Source organism: Corvus hawaiiensis, chromosome 7 (assembly GCF_020740725.1).
Source record: "Corvus hawaiiensis isolate bCorHaw1 chromosome 7, bCorHaw1.pri.cur, whole genome shotgun sequence".
In the NCBI taxonomy this organism is placed as follows: domain Eukaryota; kingdom Metazoa; phylum Chordata; class Aves; order Passeriformes; family Corvidae; genus Corvus; species Corvus hawaiiensis.
Window position 1 is genome coordinate 19,189,340 of NC_063219.1, and position 20,520 is coordinate 19,209,859.

General features: G+C 36.5%; 1 protein-coding gene across 1 annotated transcript in view; it reads left to right on the top strand.

The window, feature by feature from the left end:
* The window catches only part of SP3 (Sp3 transcription factor), a 34,380-nt gene extending 14,227 nt beyond the window's left edge, over positions 1-20,153 (top strand). Inside the window, exons 5-7 of the mRNA XM_048308604.1 lie at positions 10,199-10,391; positions 16,001-16,197; positions 18,386-20,153. Coding sequence (XP_048164561.1) covers positions 10,199-10,391; positions 16,001-16,197; positions 18,386-18,702 — 707 coding nt within the window. The 3' untranslated portion in view covers positions 18,703-20,153. The remainder of the gene's footprint in view (positions 1-10,198; positions 10,392-16,000; positions 16,198-18,385) is intronic.
* Positions 20,154-20,520: the final 367 nt, after the last annotated feature.

Below are 20,520 nucleotides of genomic sequence, written 5' to 3' on the forward strand. Positions count from 1 at the left end.
TCCCTCCTTTATGTTAGAAGAAATTCACTTTCCCACAGTAATGATTAGTGTGACACTGCTTCTAACAGAATCAGACTGAATTATCTTGATTGACTTTCAGTGTCTTTTCCATCTTTCTCGGTGGTGTTTCTCCCCTTCTTATTTATAACCCCTTGCAATATGGTATGGCACCCTTCAGGTTGGAGAATAAGTATGCAATTAGAAGCAGATTGTGAAATCATAGCCTTTTTTTCAGTCAAAAGTATATTGTTCTTTTGCAAATAAGGAAAAACTGTTTAATTTTAAACTGAAACAGGAAGGTAAGTGGAAGAGATAGCAGAATGAGAGAAGTTAAAGGTTGTGAAGCTACTTGATTCTTTTTTTTTTTTGCCAACTACCAACAAGCTTTGAAGCAAGATAAGAAGGATTTCCCTGTATTTTCTCCCCCAAGCTGGATAATGCACTCCTTTCATACCAAGTAGAGTCAGGCTGTATTTTCTGTTTTCATTTAAGAAAATTTGTCTACCTGAAGCAAAAATAAAAAGAACATATTCCTAGTCTTGAGTCAGAGATGGCTGGTAATTATCTGAAGTCCTAATAATGTACTTTGTTCTGTTAGCACTGTAGCTGTGAAAACAGTTAGGTTTTAGATTTTTGTTGTTACAGCCCATTGTGTGAGAGGTGTTCTTCCAAGGCTCACTCCCCAGGTAGGCAGCAGAGGACATCTTTACTGTGCTTGTGTGTGAGAAGAAGAGAATGTCTTTGCCTAGATCCTACATTTTATTTACATAATGGAAAGCCATTGAAACACTAATACAAAGCTAATAGCTTTGTCCAGTAAGTATACAGTTTTCTTTGAAAAATGTCCAGTAAGTATGTTTCTACCAAAATGTCTATTTTACCAGGCATACATATGCATAGACCTGCATTGCAATGAGTTTGTTCTGAAAAGTCTTGGCCAAGCTTGTTTTGTCTTAGGATGTTTATTAGAGCTCGTATTCTTCGTTGTGCTTAGTGTTGTGGTGACCAAGGGGAGGGTATTGGTCAGGCACAACTGAAACTCTTCAGCATTGCTTTTCAAGCAAAAAGCTGTATCAAATAGTATCTCTATATGAAGAACTGGCAGAGAGATACCTTTCTCACTTGTGTTTTGGCTTCAGTCTTCTGGTCTTGAGAGGAAATTAAACCTGAGAAAGCTCTCTAGTAGTGTACTTCTTTTGTTGGCAGTTTGTAATAAAATACTGCGTTGTGTGTAACAAAAAGAGCCACTACATGCTCAGTTCACATTACTCTTTAGTGATTTGCCTGATCAAGAAAGGTGCAGTTTTTTATTAGCATGTTTATATAGATTTCTTCTTCAAACATTTCATATAAAGTAGTGTTTATTTTGGAAAATTGTCAGGAACTGAAATGTACCAACTTGGCTTTCATGTTTCTGAAACTTTAAGTTTTGTCAGCTTGGAAGAATTTTTAAGTTACTGGATTTTCCCTCTGCCCCCAAGTAATTGTCCAGCTGAAGGAAATTTAATGGTGTTAATCAAAATCTAATTGTAATAGTGTCTCAGCTAATTTATTAATGTACTGAACCAGTTTGGGATTTGTTATTTCCTGGGAAAAAAAAAGGCAATTTTACTAGGTCTTATATAGGTTGCATAACTTGTTATAGGATGCTGGATAATTTTTTTTTATATACTTCTTTTGACCATTACAGTGGCATCTGAAGACACTAGCAAATCACCCAAAAGAAAGTAGCATTGGCTTGAGAATTGACTTTGCTGCTTATCAACCCAGACACACTCAGCTGAAAGATTCATTTATTTGAATAGAAAAAAAAACCCCTACAAACAGTTTTCCAGGTTGGTCTACAGCTGGAATCAAGTCAAAGGGATTCCTTTCAAGAGTTGACTGAAGTGTCACTCCAGAACTGAGGTCTTCATTTCTTCATCTTTCTTCCCAGCTCCTCTTCTGCAGGAGTGTTAACAGCTACTTAAGGACTCATCTGCCTGCTGCCATTGACCTTAGAGTCAGGCCAGTTACTAACTTAACACCAGTTGATAGTGAGTGGGAGTGGTTGGCTGTTTGTGCTGGCAACTTCATTCCATTCCTGTCGGAATCTGACATCTTTGTCATGCTGGAGTAATTTAGCTACTCTAAATTTGGCCAAAAAATTGGCTGACAATTTTCAAGGTAAATAGTTGCCCAAGTGACAGTTTATCATTCATCTGCTGGTACCTTGTAAGGCTTTGGTCTAATACCTGTTTCCTAAAACAGTGTAAATGCTGAAATGAACAAAATTAAAAGTTAAGTATTCACAGTTTTACTTGCTGGGATGGTTGTTTCAATGTTTCAGTGCTTCTGATGAAGTAGTGCAGAATGCTACTTAAAGCATGGCTTTCTTCTGGCATCTAGAAATTTTTAAAAGTTTGGGCTGGTTTTCAGTGTTGCACAACTTAGTTTTTTTCTTTAAGTTTCAGTTTTCAACCTCATTAATTTTAGTTTCAATTATGCAGTTTTTCTGTCTAAGGCATTCTTTATACCAAGACTTTGAGACAAGGCCGTGGTATCATTATGAAATAGAATCTGATTTAAAAAATAAGGAAGTCTTATGAAAAGCATGAAGTAAACTGAAGCAATGATGTTAAGTAAATATTTTCATCTGACAACATCTGTCTACGGCTATCCAATTTTCATTTGAGGCATTTAGTTTGCATGTTATAAAATTAAAACAGTAAAAAACAATTCTCCCCACTGTTTTTTTAATATGAAAATTAAATTGGAAACTGATGAATTTAAGTTAGTGCAGGAATTAGAGCTATTTATGTACCAATCTTGTGTAAATAGTTTGCTGTCAGCATGCTTAAATTACATTCCTTATTTTAGCATCATTTTCAAAGGAAATTAATAAATTGTGGAAGAATTAGATGATCATGCTTGTACGTGTTTCACAGTCATGCTTATAACAGCACATAGTAAATTATCTTACTTAAAGTTTGCAGAACTTCAGTTAGTCTGGTTAATTTTTTAGTGCAATATCTACTGTTGTGGAATAGAATTACATTTTTTCTTCAAATTCTTGAAAATACTGAATTGTCACATTCTTTCTTTGCATTAGTACTTCATGTGCTTTTTTGCTCTTTGCTCCAAAACAGCTCATTAATGATTTTTCTTACAGGTGGTGGTGGTGAGGTGAAAGTTTGTTGCGTGTTGTGTATGCTGAGTGTCTGGGGATGCAGCTTAGATTCTCAGAGTTCAGGAGGTGAGCCTGAGTTACCTTAGTCTCAGATATCCTCAGGATGTTCACAAAAGAATGTATTATCCAGTTTCAGGTACGCATTCCTTTTTCATTTTTCAAATACCCTTTTTACAAGCTACTCCTGACACAAAACGAAAACTCTCATACACCTCTGGGGATGTATGGCAAGTATCCATGGTGTGAAAGAGGGAAGGAGTTTTATTTCCAGTACTGCTCTAACTTAAAAAGAAGTCTGGAAACTTGTCTTCTGTCTTTTTGCAGTCTCAGCACTTTACAGCCATTGTTTCAGGCTCTGTGCAGTTTTCTTGCCTTTTGAACCTCCTGGCAGGATCATGTACTTTGTATCTGATCTGTGAGATGAAAACCAAACTTGTCAGTGCATCTGGCTCATAGAAAGTATCTGAAGTTTCTACCAAGGACAACGACAGCCTTTTTATAATGCCAGGAATACTCACCAGGACCTTAGTTGTGATTGCCCTCTTGAAGATCAGGCTGGGTTGTAGGTGGGTTGTCTTTTACTGCTTGTAAAAGGCACAGTTTTTTTTCAAAAGGTAGTAATTTTCAAGAGCAAAAGGAGATAAAAATACGCATTGTCAATGATGTTGTCATAATTTATCATACAGAAATGATAGTTCTCAATCTGCATCTAAAATTCATGCCAGTATGTAATTCATGTATTCCAAGTATGTTTTGTACTTCATTTAATCGAAATGTTCTTCTGTACCCTAGTAAGACACTTGCTGTGCAGAACTCTCAAGTATATTACACCGACAACGGTGGCATCATTGATTTAAATAAGAAAATTAGTTTTTAATCTAATTGTTCACATAATCGCATTTTGAGTGCACTAATTCTGTCCCTACTTCTTTGAGTCTTTGTTTACTCTTTTTCAGTATTATCACAGTACTAGCTTTTTTCTAACCCACTGGAGCATTCACATGGTCAAAGGCTCACAGCATTAAAACTGCAGAGGGCTCTTCAGCCTTCTCTTAAAAAGTGTCAAATGAAAACTATCCTAATCTGTTGATTTATTAAGTGTTTGCTTTGGTAGCAGTTTTTATATCTTCCTGACTTACTGTCAGTGGGAAGCTTTTCATTGTCATGTAGTAGCAGGGCAATTATTTGGCTTTTACCTAAATACAGGACAGAAACCCTTACGGAACAGTTCTGTCTTCCCTAATTACTGCTGACAGTTGTTGTTTGACCCTAGTAGCAGTCTGATATTCTTCTATGTAGAAATACTTAGCCCTGCTGGTCAGAGAATTCTCTGTGTCCTCTTGCTTTCCTTACATATTTCTGGAGTTTCTGGCTTCTTCAGTGCTAAGCATGAGCAACTCTTCTTCCCCCTATTTAGTTAAACCCTCTTAGATTTTCAACTGTGAGAAGAACAGAAAAAGTAAGTGCATGCTGCAGCAGGCATTACTGTCTATAGGAATCCAAAATTTTGAATCTGTAGACAGCACATCTCAAGGGAGTGCAGTTACTGTAGGGCGAGTAACTGTTCCTTGATGCATAATGTGCTCCTTGTGGTAGCACTGGCTAAAGTACTTTCATGATTCAAATATTTAAATATTTGCTTTAGAATAATGAATAGGATCACTTGGAGATACAGTATGTGGTATTTCTTGCGAGGAAAAGGTCTGTTGCTGTGTTTTTAATCATTCTGCTGGTACTGCTTGAGTACTGTAAGGTCCTGCTCTTAGACTTGTACACAAGAGCTGTTTTTCCTCAGAAACTTAAAATCTGATTTAGAACTATTGAATCTAGATGACAGTCTTCCTTCTGAGTTCATCAGTATTTCAAGATGACATTTTGAAGTGTACCTTATGTTACCTTGTAATTTATTGTGTAATAAAAATGCGTAAATTCACAGTTAAGATTTGGGGGCAAGTCAGAGTAAAAACCATTAATTCTGTTGAGTTTCCTATCTGAAAGACTTGCACAGCTGGTCAACTGGTAGAGAGAGTTTAATTTCGATAGTTTAGTTTAGATGGACAAGAACAAGAACAGTGTCTTAAGAAATTTAAATGTCTTTATTAAAGCTTCCTCACATCTAGAGGTTAAGGCAAGATGAGTCAAGATTCCAAGGGAATGTGGGTTGAACTGCAGAGAAAACAGAAAACAAAATTAACTAGACAAGATGGAAAGGAAGTGGGAATTAATATCTGTTTTCTTGGGAAAGGTAGGAAGGGAAGCATCTATTTGGAAAAGTAAACTATTAGAAACAATTGAAATGGCAGACAGATTGTGATTCTGTGAGGAAATAGGTGTGAAGGTATATGCCCGGCTGCTGCAAATCTGTTTTCAGTTCAAAGACCATATTTCTGCATGTCAGATCAGGAGCTTGTAAAGCTTGGCTGAGGTAAAAGGCAGGGTGGCTTTCAGCATCTAGGAAAAGCATCTGAACTAGAAGCTCACAGTTTGCAGAGTGTTACAATGTAATACTGAGTGTGTCTTTGTGACATTCTGCAAAGGCAGATATATAAAAAAAAATCTGCATGCTCTTCCCTTCTCTGTTTATCCCTGTTTCTGTGGCTCTTATGCAAACTAATAACTTTTTTGATAGATAAAGAAAATAATGTGTTCCTAAGTCCTGGTTGAAACAGACCAAGACATAATGTGAAGCTTAATTGAGGCATTCGTCGGATACCTGATGAAGTTGGTAAATGGCCTGGGTATAGCAGTGGGCAACAGTATTTTTCTCCACACTAGATCATAGTTCACATGTACTCAAGAATAGTTTAAACTGCATTTACATCTGCATTGTTTAATCCTGTAAATTTAGTTACTCTTCTCTGAAGCACTTTAAACAGATCTCTTAGTTATTGGTTTTATTTGCCAAATACACTCAATCTTATTCCATATTGTAGCCAGCTCTGGGCTTTCTATGACTATGAAATACTACTTTTGGAACACAATTGTACACCAAGATCCCAATTTCCATCTTGGAAAAGCCAAACCTAAACCAAATCTAGCGCACTAGACAGGAAGCAGAACTTTAACACAATATATATTTTTCAGAATCTGTTTGCAGTTTGAAACAGTATCTTTGTCTAAAATTCACCTTTATACTTACCTAGAACTAAGTTTTGTACTTTAAAGGAAGGGCATATAGAAATTTGAAAGCATGGAAATAAAAGAGTAGTGGAGAAAATGTAACCTTCATTTAGCCTATGTTTAATTGGTAGAGGACAAAAGTTGTCTCTAATTTGCTAGTGTTTGCATCAGCTTGTCATGACTTTAGGGATTATATAAATTCTTTTAGGCCCCTTTTTTTGCAGGATATGTGTAAAGTCTCTCAGTTGAGGCTGAGTTAGAGCAGAGCACATCTAGAAGAACACCAGAGGAGAAACATAGTCTCTGGTATCAACATGAATTTTCATATTCTCAAATTCCATTGCATTGGAGAAGACTTAATCTGCAGCTGTTCTCCATGGTGTGCCCTTTCAACATCTTCACGAGTGGCACTTCTCCTCCCTCCAAAAAATACTGGTGGAATTTTAGCCTTATCTCTTGCAATAATGTGAAACCTACTTGGAGAGCAACAGATTGGTTCTAAGGACCTCATTTAAGGCAATCACATTCACTGTGGGTTTTGATGCAATCCACTCTCTGCTATACTGCATCCTGGAGAGGCTAGATAAACACTTTATCTGTTTATATTTCTTTTAATTGTGTTTTGTTTAAAGTATAGCCTACATAAATAAGTATTACGAAGTCCTGTCTGTAAATTTCCAGTTTATGTGGTACTTATCTGTATTCCTGGAGCAGAAGATAGTCCTTCTGATGAATAACTAAAGCAATACCTACACTTTCTGCCTTACCAAGATAACCAGGAAACACAGCACAAAATTAAAAGCACCATACTACTTTGTGTTCATTTCAGTTTTGCATTTTTAAAAATAATGCTATAAACTATTGTATATCTATATCAATTGTTGTCTTCTCCAGTATCCTCAACTGTTAGGAATGTTTTGTCTGTCCCTCTTTTTTTTTTTTTGTCCAAATAGGTTTCTCAGTTATGCCTCTATCATTATAAAACTGTTATAAATCTCTGTGCTGCTGGTGGTGATTGGGAGAAACTGGAAATAGCAAGATACTAATGAAAAAGTGGAAGGAACTCATGACAAAAGTTTGTAAAGTGGAACAAACATTGCATAGAAGGTAGAAAGTCATGGATACTGGCAGGTAGTAATAGACTTTTTGGACATGCTTCTACTCTTAGGTATATCTCTGTTATTAGAGTGTGACTTTTGGTGGTCAGTATAATATGAGAAGTCATATGTTCCATGGAATGTTTGACTTCAGTAGTGGAGTTGGGTCTTGGCAGCACAGATCCATACACTAATTTGTTCCATTCACCTTTGCTAGAACATACGTCTTTTGAAGTATATAGATGGAGTCTTAACTGGATTCAGCTACTGAGTTTGTAGGCACACTATGTACCAGTGTCCAGTGTTAGTGAGATCATGCAGAAATGATCTTCTTAAAACACTGTGTTATGTTGTTAACAATCCTTTAATCTTTATTTTAAATAAAACCAGAATTTATACAGTGTACATTTGTGCTACATTTGATTGGTAAAAGAATTTTGAGTATCGTGTGTAACATATGCAGTCCTAAAGAACTGCTTGGAGACTTGCATTGGCCTGTGCTGGCAGCCTTGCTGCCTTGCTATATTTAAATTCCTATTACGTACCCTTTTGTGCAAGAGTGAATCAAGCTTTTGCTTTTTTCTTAAGTTGCTCTAAGTGAATGTATTAGTATACTTATTTGAAAGATAATTCTATAAACTTTATGTTTTATAGTGGTTTAATGCTTGCTTGCATAAAATTAATTTTATATATAACATACAGATAATAAATTAGAATAATAATTATTTTTTACGTGAGTCTCAGAAAATGGCTTAATTTGGTAGGAAAGGTAGTTTGGTGGCTTATGCAGAAGACCAGAAATCTCCACAGGTTTTCTAGGACTTCACATGAAAGATATTTATTATGGTGCTGTCTGAAATTGTGAACTTGTTAGGATAACAGTGAAGCTGAGTGCGCTGGTGACTTTGGGCAAGCTTACCACGGTAGCACTACGCGTGTAAAAAATCACCAGAAGTGAGTGTGCTTGCTCTTGGATTCCCACAGCTCAGAGCGTCATATTCACACAAACTTAATTTCTAGCATTGGCTTTTGCATCCAAACCAGATAATCATTCTAGACTTCCCTGGTTTTGACCTGGAATTCTCTTCCCAAGGCAGTGGTGTCCTAGAGAATTACTTAAACTGTAGTTACATCAGTGATGTAGGGTACAGGACAGTCCTGCATATGGTAATATGTGTGCAAAAGAAAGGCAAGCTGTGGTGTTGGGGATGACTGGGCTGAGACTTTATTAGCATCAAGCAAATTTTTGTGTAGCCATATCCTTTGTCTCTAAACAGATGAATGCTGGAGATGATTTTGAAGGTAGAACCAGGTAACTGTTACTCTTTACATATTTTTTCATTGGTTTCTTTCCTGATCTCTACTGGGACAGGATGCTGTTTATCATATGACCCAGCACCATTTTTCTGATGTTTTATCATGCAATCTGTGAAGCTTTGTCTTTATTATAAAGATGATGGCTGATGCACTGACTCCCAGAAAGAGCTTAGAGTGGGCACAATGCTCAATTAAGGTTTCAGTGTTTAAGGATAAAAGTCTACGTGATAATTGACTTTGTTTTGCCGAAAAAGCAATCTCTTGAATATATCCAGAAAGACACACAGATGTTAGTTCGAAGCTTCAACAAAATAAAATAAATAAATAACACTCCCCCCCCCATTACTGTTGTTTGCTTATTAGTTTGTGCTAGTGGGTAATCATTTTCACAGAAAAAATGCAAAGTAAACTATGCTGAACCAAAGAAGGCACTGGGGTTCACCTTTCTAAAATGATAGTACAAACTGTTGGGTTGTTTTTTTTTTTTTTTTTTTTTTTGGTTTTTTTTTGGGTTTTTTTTGGTTTTTTTTTTTTTTTTGTTTTTGTTTTTGTTTTTGTTTTTTTTTTTTGCAATCCAGACTTTAAACCCATTGGGAATACAGAATAGTGTTGGAGGAGGAAATGTTCCTATTAAAGTGTAAATTTGTTAAAACAGTTGTTGTTGTGATGCTGTAATTAATTCTTCGATTAGATTGAATAAATGCTCTGTATGGAGAGGGTGCACATACTTACAAATGTCCATCCTATAAGGAGTAAGTAGGAGGCCTTTTTGCATTCAGGAAACTGCTAAGACCTATTTTGACTGCTGGTATATCAAAATGTTGAAGTGGCTCATGTGTTGCTTATCTCTGTCTAATGCTGAATAACACTCTTCCCTAAATGTTTTCTTTTCTGTGTAATGTGCAAAAGACATAAATTTCAGGTGAAAAGGGAAAAATTGAACAAAAACATTAATTTAATTGTTTTCCTTAGGTATCTCGGTCTTTCTCAGGTGAAAACCTTCTATTAGATTGATTTCTCACGTTACTTTATATATCTCTGTGCATACTGAAAACTTCTGAAGACCATTGAGGAAAGCTGTTTTTACTGCATGTGACACTAATTCAGAAATGCTGTGGGAACAGAATGGCTACTCAGGATCATTTGAAACATATGTTTACATTTTCTTCAACCTCTGTCCAACCTTTTTCCTCAGTTTTTCCCAAGTTTCAAGCAAACAATATTCTCCTGGTGACAGCATTCCTCACCAAGAACAGTTCAAACTTAAACTATAATATTTTGTTATAGCTTATCTTCAACTTTGAAATGTATAGTAAGATAAACTTTTAAAATACATTACAGGTTACAAGGGCACAGAAGCAATGTCAGTATGCGGTTAAGGATGTTGACTTTTGACTGACAAAGTGCTCTTAAGAGTAAAAAGATTTGATCATTTTGGTTTCCTTCTGTCTATTGAACGGGCTACTTACGGATCTGTGTTTGTTCTTTTTCTCAGATATTAGGATTAAAGAAGAGGATCCTGATCCAGAAGAGTGGCAGCTCAGTGGTGATTCTACGCTGAATACTAATGATCTAACACATTTGAGAGTACAGGTTGTAGATGATGAAGGGGACCAACCACATCAGGAGGGAAAAAGACTGCGACGAGTAGCGTGTACATGTCCCAACTGCAAAGAAGGTGGTGGAAGGTATGTAAAATTCAGTGTCATATCATGCATATAATGATGAAAAACAAATAATGAGCGAGAAAAAAAGGAGCTTCTGTTGCCTGCAGTGAGAGGAAAGTAGAAGCTTATGCAGAAGAGTTTATGCAATAAAGGACTACCACTTTCACTTTTGGATTTGCAGGTGAAAAAGCAGATTATTCCATCCTTTCTGAGTTACTCCATTGCTGGAGTTAGATGTCACCTAGTACAAGTGAGTGGGATAAAACATTGCCCTTAAAAATATGAAAATTAAATAGTTTGGAATATGAAGTGAGGGGGATAAAACATTGCTTTTAAAAATATGAAAATGAGATAGTTTGGAATATGCACATCTGTGATTGGCTTCCTATCATATGTCAAGAACTTGATTAAATCCTATGTTCCTGTGTTTCCTCAGTGATTGAGCATTTTTTCCATAATTTAATTGTTTAGAGTGTTAAAAAAATACAGTTTTCCTAGTTTTCTTATTCACTGGTTTCCTAGGAAAAACAAGGTTTGTATAATAACTCTAAATAACAAGTTTTGAACTGTTTTCAGTCAAAGTTGGTGAGATTTGACTAACAAAGAGGTACTAAGTTCCAATTCATTAAACTTCAGTCTTGCATTGGAACCTATGCTTTATTATTGTGCATCTCATTAAAATATTACTCATCTTTTTATAATAAAGATTTTATTCTACTTCAAAACACTTAATTTTAAATGTCTTGATTATGGATATAGAAGGGGAAGGGGGGATAATAAGCTGCCTTTTACAAATGAAAATATTTAGTTGTGTTTGTGCTTGATAGAATTGTGCAGGGGCTGCTTTCCAATGCACTAAAATTTGTCCATTTTGATAATACTTTCTTCACTAAAATGGAAATCTTTATTTATTTGGGAACTATAGTGTAAATTTGTAAAATGACTGTAAAGAACCTGTCAGTCTCCAGTGGTACTAAGAGTTCTAATAGCACTGGCTGAGTTACATCTCTTGTCAAGTCTCTTGTCAGTTCTTGCTGTATATTCTAGATACCTTCCTTGCAAGCACAGGGAGGTAATATCTTAGGCAGCCATGCCAAGTAAGTATTAAATGTTTAAGACAAAAAGACTCCGATACATTTACACCACCAGCAAAGCTAGTGATAATATTTGCGGGTTATACATCATCGTCATCATCTATTGGATTCCTCTTGTTAAATTTGTATGTGTAGTTCACTGCAACATATGACAGACATTGCTAAGTTCTTGCTGAACTCTGATTCTGCCATGAAAATCTGCCCTAAGTACACCCTGGGTTGAGATTTGTTTCATTTCAGGAGAAAACTCTGAAAATGTGATTTGCACTGCCTGTAATCTTAGGAAACAGAGACTCCACGTGTTTGGTCTTCCTTCCTCATGCTCTGTTCCAAACTACAGTGGCCTTAATTTAGAAATCTTTGCTGTAAAATCCTCTTCTTTCCAGTTTCTACAAAATGTTTAAAGTTTCAGCCCAAGAGAGAATCTTTTTGAGAAATGGTTTGGGAAGTCTGGAGAAGGGTGTAGGCTTGTAGACTGAAAACTCAGATATGCGATTTTGGGAAAGAGTTGAGATAAGAACTAGGACAGAGTTTAGATCCACTGAAATCCACTGTAAAGGAAGGCGTGGACACATCAAACATACAAAGTAACTAGGAAAAGTAGGACAAGAAGTCAGGATGTGAGAAGAATTAGAACTGGAAGAGAAACAGGATAATGAAGGAGACAATGGTGAGGAAACAGAAAAGAGTGAAAGTGCTTACAGTTGCTAGAGCAACTTTCCCACCAGAATGTAGAATTCCTTTAAGAGTTTAGGAGAAAGGAATAAGCCCACTTGGAGGAATATTTGAGCATTGATCATGTTCCATAGCTGCTAGAGTTACCTGTTTATCCCTACTGCTGGAATTCTAAGTTTTGATTTGTCTTTCAGCTCTGCTGATGATTTGCAGAGTTTCAGATAGCATTCATAATTCTTAAAATGATGTTAAAGTTACAAAATTGAAAATTGAGCAAATGATTTAAGTTAAGATATCCTGGGCAACTTTAATTTTATCCCCTGTGCCATATACATTATCAGTTGGTTTCAAGTCTTACTTGACTGCATACTGTTTTTTCATATGTTGTCAGTGCCATTTGGTGGATAGGATGGCTGATACACAGGAGTGAATCAGGGCTGTGTAATGATTGTCACTTGCTTCACTTATTGCAGAAATTGGGAGGTGTTTAGGGAATGAGATACAGGAGTGCAGCAACAGGGCTCTGAAGTCTTGGAGGTATATATCTATATAGCCCACCTTTTCCACTGCAGAAGTACTGAGTTAATTCCTGTGAGGCTGATTGAGCAGACTGCAAACATCTACAGTACTCTAAAAATACATGCTTCTACTACATTGAACTTGACACCTCAAGCTCTGGTGGGTGTTGGACAATTTTGGCCTTAATCTCTTTCTACCCCGTAGTTGGATGTACAAAGTGATCGTACTAGTTCAGGTTCACCATACTGAAACATTAAGATGATAAAGCCAATATGTTTGTGAATTCCTTAGACACTCTGAGTGAGTGTTGTCAGTACCCACAATGAGGAAAAAACACCCTGGAGAAATAAATAATTCTGCTCATATTCAAATAACACAGTTCATAAATAATATGTAACTAGTAAAACAAGCACTTTAAATCAATGGGAAAAAACTGAATAGTGTTTCACTCAATTAATACTGTTGCTCCTATGCTCTGAATGGAGTAGGAAAAGGAAAATAGCTTCACATATGCAGACTTCATGATAATTTAATCTATTGCATAGCCTTGGTTTTGGTATTTCTTGCATTTGCTGTTTTCTGGATTCAGGGGCGCGTTGAAAAATTCTTTCTGGGTTTTGCTGTTGGCTTTTGGAATTGAACTACATTGCAGTCTTCAGATTTGTACCAGTTTTATGAAGTGGGAAGCCACCATTATCTTTGCCTTACTTGGTGGGAGGAAAAGTAGGAAAGGAGGATGATGTATTAGATTTGCAAATTAACACCTTTTAGCCCCAAGCTTATATAGTACATGGGGAGTAAGCAAGTGGAGAGAGGGAGAGCCACATGCCTCAAAGGATGACTCTGGTTCCAAACAGAATGTATTAAGCTTCTAGTTAGGGTGAAGTTAAGTAGAAAGTTTAGTCTCTTCTCAGTTACATCTAGAGATTTCACCCTCCTAACAATTACATCTGCAATTACATTGAGATATAACTACTACTGTCTGATCTATAGAGGAACTGTGCTTCTGAGCACCACGTCAGGTATGTAACTCTAAAAACCACATTTTTAAAATAATTTGTGGGTGTTTTATCCTTGAAATACTTAATGTTGTTCCTGGAAATACTGTGGAATATAAAGTCCAGTTTCTCGGTGGATGAAGGTCTGCCTGGCTATTGAGAAACGTAATTTCCATTGAAGTACTTTAATTGTTTTTAAGACTCCTCTCAAGGAGTAGGCTGAAGTCATACTCATTTATTCAGTGATGATGGCTATTGGCCAGTGCAGCAAGAAAGGCCTCTTAGCATGATGTGTTAGGGCATAGTGCCAGACTGTTACAGCTGCAAAGTGTCCAGATGGAATTTGGCTTATATCCTGTCAGTTTAGAGTACACATGAAGCAAACATGCAGATGCCCATATGAAGTTGTGTAGAAAAAATACACTTAGTTGCTAATTCACAGTAGTCTTGTGGGTTTCATTCTGTGGATCCCTAATTTCCCCCTCACTTTGAACTATGTAGTCTGCTAAGGAATTCTGTCACCACTTAGGTGAGGTGCTTAGGATTACGTATTCTATACCACCTATGCACGGTAATGACCATGGGTTCAGCCTTGGTTTCCTTCAGTCTAGATGAAAGGTGCAATGAAGCAATTTCAAATTATTGACTTGGGAATCTTAAAATCATTCTAGGGAAATTTTGATGTGATTTCATCCAATTTGTGTACTCTATCATGCCAAGTTACAAAATATTTGTACAGATTTCTGTGGAAGGGAAGACACTATATTTGGAGAAGGTGTGAGGATGAAGTCCTCATATGATTATCCTGCTACAAAAGCAGGATCAAAAGCCTTTTGGACTCTGCTTCTGCTGCCATTGAATTTGTTCTAAAATCAAAACTTGTATTTGTCATGACAAATAATTAGTAGGTAAAAGTGATGTTTTTTTCTTCTGAGACAAAATGACTAATGAAGCACTATAAAGATTGCTCTATATTGAGAGTTCTTAGAAACATTTTCTATGGCTTAGTGGGATTTTATCTCCTTACTTTCCTGGACTGTCTGTAATGCTTTAGGTACATATATGATTAGGCTGGAATTCCCTTTAGATCCTGTGAGGTTTTAGAGTGAGTTCATTTCTGTGCATGCTCAGAAATGCTTGCTGCAGTTGCTAGCTCCATGAAGCGTGTACGCACTTTACCCTGAACCTTCGTTAGATGTAAACCAGAAGCTAAAGCACCCAGTTTAAAGAAAAAAATTGCCCTAGGGAGGCAACTGAAAATTGTATAATCAGTCATGGAGGATGGAGCGCCCAAGACTGTGATTTCAGAATCCACTTAAGTGTTCTAAGTTAATGTTGCTGATGAATAAGGTGGCCTATGCCTGGCTGCATTTTCCAATCTCCTCCCTTGCACCAGCATTTACCGTTCATGTGGCTGTGTTGTCAGCCAGACCTATTCCCTCAAGTGCCCCTTTCAGTAGCAAACACTTAAATTTGCTAAAATCAATCATGATGCCCTGCACTGGCCAGACTAATCTTTCTCTGGGTGTTCTCTTATCTATCTCTTGTGATTTGATTAAAAAAAAAAAAAAAAAAAAAAAAGAGGCTGTTGTATCAGGTGCTTCCCCTGAATCAATCACCTGCCATTTCAGTGAGACAGCATCTTAGAATAAGCATCAAGCTTAGTCCGGATTATACGATCTGTGAATTCTGTGTTCATTGTGGATTTTTTTTTTTAAACTAAAAAAACCAAGGAATTAATTTAAATGTCAGCAAGATCAGCTTCCACCTCTTTTAGTGAAAGCATTCAGGTCAGTATGCTTGTCTTCAAACCCCGAACTGATTCTCAGGTTTCCCCAAGATGCCAAAAGTCCCATCTGTTCTCTACCCAGTTGCCAAAATCTCCAGTGTCCATTTTGGCAGTTGCAGTAATTTGTGTTTTTCTTGGCCAAAACTATCTTTGATACGGTAAAACCTGAAACTTGGAGAAACGTAAAATATGGGCACTTCAGCATCAAAGTGGTACAAACTGCTGTAATAACTGTATTTCCAACTTCATATACATGTATGCTTCTTAAAGATTATGCTTCTGTCACATATATTTCACACACAGATGAATTTATAGTTTGTTGTGGCATTGGGATAGCATTATAGAATTTATTTTCAGCTTCTTATGGAATGTACTGGAATCCAGTTGTTCTTGAAACAAAAACATGAAGCTACGTGGGTTGGTTTGCAGATCCCTTGTGGTACATGTAGCCCCCTGTATATGTATGACCAGTATTTAGGAGGACTATATTAGAATGAATAACTTCCCTCTCTCTCTCTCTCTCTTTTTTTTTTTTTTTTTTTTTTTCTTAAACAGAGGCTCCAACTTGGGAAAAAAGAAGCAACACATTTGTCACATACCAGGATGTGGCAAAGTATATGGGAAAACTTCACATTTGAGAGCTCATCTCCGCTGGCATTCTGGAGAGCGTCCATTTGTTTGTAACTGGATGTTCTGTGGCAAAAGGTTCACTCGCAGCGATGAGCTCCAGCGACACCGAAGAACGCACACAGGTTTCCAGTCTTTGATTCTGCTGTATTTAACTAAAGCAGTGCTGTGGACAGGGCTTGGATAAATAACTTGTAAGAGGAGAACAGCTCTTTGAGTTGAATTGATTTTAATGCAGTGTGATTTCTCTAAAATCAGCTAATACTTACTGATATTCACTCACTTTGGAATCTTTGGCAGGTCTGACTGAGGAGATAAAACGGCCACCTCTCAATTCAGAACTGACATTTACGCTAGTGTTTAATGTAGCTTAATCAGAATACTTTGATTCAGGCTCAGCAATGCAGTTCATTTTTTGGAACCAGATTATAACTCTTTTTTTATCTTAAAACTTCAATTAGAGAAAAATAGAGGACTAGGTGGCCTGGAGATTAGATATAATTGCTAAGATCAAAGAAGAGCTTGTGATGGTGCATCATTCTACATCTTTTAGTTTCATGGTTAGACCACCCATTAGGAACTTCAGTTTCACATTTCTCCTTCTGTCTAATATGAAGAAAATAAATTAATGTAGATATTCCACCTTTTCAAGGAGCAGCTAATTTAAAATGTATTGTCTGTTTTACCTGTTTTCCTACAAACTAAATCCATATTTGCATTCTACAGGATGTTTACCTTTTAAAATCATAGTATTTGAAAAACCCATAGATAAATAATTTTTGTGCCTATCAGCATTTACATTGCCTAGAAAAATGTCTCTGGATGTCTGTGAAAAATATTCCATGTTGTTGTTAATGGTGTGCTTTTGTGTAGACATTTTGGATACTTGAAGCCAAGCTGGGATGTTACAGTTTGTCTGGATGGACAGACTGATGGTTTCTAAAAAAAGGCGAGTTGAATGATCCAGTTCAGAGGGTGTGGTTAATGGCTCCTAGTGTGCTTGCCTACCAGTAAAAAGTAGAGAACTGCAGGGATCTATCCTTTGACCTCTTTTAAAATATTTATCACTGGCCTGGAGGAGTCAACAGAGTTTACTCTTCTTAGGTTTGTGGATGACCCCAGACTGGGGTGACCAGTTGATGCACTTGATGGCAAGGCTGCTATTCAGGGGGACTGAGGCTGAAGGAATGGGTTAACAGGAATCCTAGGAAATTCAGCAAGAATAGTCACAAAATACTGCACCTGGGATGGAATTAACACTTAGAGTAATGCAGGCTAAGTGTGGAGAGGTTGGGAACAGCTCTACTGAAAAGTACCTGGGAGTCTTGATAGACAAGTGGAACATGATCAAGAGCCAGCAGCAATGATGCCCAGAGCTGTATCAAGAGAAGCAAAGACCCTAGTCCCAGGGAAGTGATTATCTCCCTCTTCTGGTTAGACTGCATCTAGAACATGGCATCTAGTTTTCAGCATCCAATATAAGAAAGACATTGATGACAGGGTTGAGTTCAGTAATGAGTGACCAAGATGATCAGGAGGCTGGAACACTTGCCTTATGAGGAAAGGCTGTAGGATTCAGATGCACAAAGAGAACAGTAATGGCGGGGGGAGCTTAGTAGTAATTTTCTAGTTAACTGCAAAGGCCACCCTTAAGAAGGCAAAGTTACTTTCCCTGATGGTGCATTCATTGACAGATGAGAGACAACAGGTGTATGTTGAAATAAGAAAGGTTTAGAACAGCTATAAATAAAAACTGTAGTTGTGGGAATAGCCAGGTGCAGGAAGAGGATGCCCATAGAGTTCCTGCAGTCTCCATCCTTAAAAGTTTTCAAGAAAACTGGGTAAATTCCTCAGCAGTCAGATCTGATCTCATAGGTGGCTGCTTAGGAAGAGATCAGAACAGACTTTCAGAGGTCCTTTCAAACCTGAACTACCCAATGCGCTTGTGTGTCGGTTTTAAGTGGGATTCTGCTCTAGGTCATAGTCTTCCCTGTCCATCATTTGGTAGGTTTTGTTCTCCTCCTAGAAGTTATTTATCGTTAATAATTGCAGTGAAACTTAGCAGCCTGAGGATATGAGATGGCTATGTTCTCTAGCATGCCTGAAAGATCTCCCCAAACTTGGTGACACAGAAAATTAAATTAGTTCTTGTATAAAGGATTTGTATGGGTGTCAAGAAATGTAATACACAAGTTTATCATGTTGGATCAGTTTCTTCCTCAGTATAGTTTTTGTTAGAATTCTGATTCTAAAAAGCAGTCAGTTTAATTTAATTGTTAATGTTCTTGAATATTTTTTTTTCTTCTTTGACAGGTGAGAAGAAATTTGTCTGTCCAGAATGTTCAAAACGCTTTATGAGAAGTGACCACCTTGCCAAACACATTAAAACACATCAGAATAAAAAAGGTATTCACTCTAGCAGTACAGTGCTGGCATCAGTAGAAGCAACATCTGATGATACTTTGATTACTGCAGGAGGAACAACACTTATCCTTGCAAATATTCAACAAGGTTCTGTTTCAGGAATAGGAACTGTTAATACATCTGGCACCAGCAATCAGGATATTCTTACCAACACTGAAATACCTTTACAGCTTGTCACAGTTTCGGGAAACGAGACAATGGAGTAAATATTACACAAGATACCTATTAATTGTGGTTATTTTTATACAGTAGTGAGAAGAATATTGTTCCTAAGTTCTTAGATATCTTTTTATTGATGTGCAAAAATTTTTGGATTGACAGTAACTTGGTTATACATGACACTGAAATGCCTTACTTTGTATGATATTCCATAGTATATTAAAATGGTAAAATTGCATGGGTTTTGTAGGTACTTTTGGAATCTAGAAGAGATGAAATTTTACCAAGTTATATTAAAAAAAAAAAAAAAAAGAATTTAACGATGGAAATGGTAGTCTAACCAAATGCATCAATCCTGTGTGGTTTAGTGTAAAAAAAATGAGAACATGTTGGTATTTATCTATTGTAAGATAAAAGAAGTTGATGGGTGAAAAGAAATCACATTATGATAAAAGAAATTTTGTAATTTTCTTGATGACTGGAATTTTTATTATGCATAACTGACAAATCAAGTTTCCAAGCAAATGTTACATAGTGTAGGCTTTACTTAGCTCATCAACTTGTCATTTTGAAGCTAATTATTTTAATTAGGTTAACTATGTACAATATTTTAAGCATTACTCTTGTAAGATTTTGCAAACTACATTTTAACATGGAACTCTAGGGATAGTCACCTTTTAAATCCTGTTGAAAAGCCATGTTTAAGATTTAATTTGCCAAAATGATGTCTTGTTAATATTCTTTCAATAACCAAGGTGGGCAATATAACCAATGTTTAAAAAGCTTAAAATGTTAAGAAAAATAAATATGTATAGGTTGAAGCATTTGGGTGGTAAGGCAAATGTTATAGTGAAGTATATCCCTTCTTTTGAACATTGGAGGACCAAAAATAAGGTGTATTGCGTCTCAGCAGTGATTTTTATCAAACCTTTTTCCAAAAAAACATCTGTCTGCCAGGGCCTTAAAAGCCATCATGTAAATTACCAGTAAAATATAACATATGCAAATACAAAAGAAAAATCACTTCCATATTGACAGTACTCCCAAACATATGGATATAGTCATAGTGAACTAGGGGGGTTATGAGGTTTTTATTTGTTTGTTGTTTAGTTTTTGGTTAGTCAATCTGCATTTAAATATCAGCCATCTTTCCTTTTTTGCTTCTTCCCTTAAAAATTGTATGTATCCAGTACATTTAACTGATAAACATATATGTTTTTTATTATGCTGAATTTTCTTTTTATTTTTTAATTACTGTTTATATTTTCAATTATAGAAAATGTACAAAATGAAGTTATATAGCCAGTCTGTAAGTGCTATACCATTTTCAAAAAATGTACAACAATAATTACTGCAGTTCACCTATTTACAAACATTTGGAAATCTGTTCATTTGTTATTCTTAAAACCACCTCAAATTTAAAGGCTACCTTATTGTACGTTTAAAGTGTATTATAACAGTGTGGTAGTTAATAAAACACTATTTTTTTTTCTTTTGACTTGAGTTTACTGTGCTTCTTGTTAACTAACAAGGTGTAATTTCATAATACGTTTTGATAGCCTGAGATGTTTTATTATTGCACTAGGTGGTGGGAAGCAGAAAGTGTTTCCTTTCCCTATGGGCACAGAGATGGTAATTTTCCACCTCCTTGCTCAAAAGCCCCCATCTGTATGTGGTGGACACGAATGTGCTGTGTTGGTGTCGGGGGGACGTTTTGGTGTTCTGCTGAGCAGGGCATGAAGAATATGTAGGTCCCATGCTATAGATTGCGTTTAAGTCCTCTGACACGTGCACAATACCTGGAGACTAATAAGGAGCTGTGGCTGAGAACTGTGAGATTAAAGAGAGTAATAGTTGTATGTGAT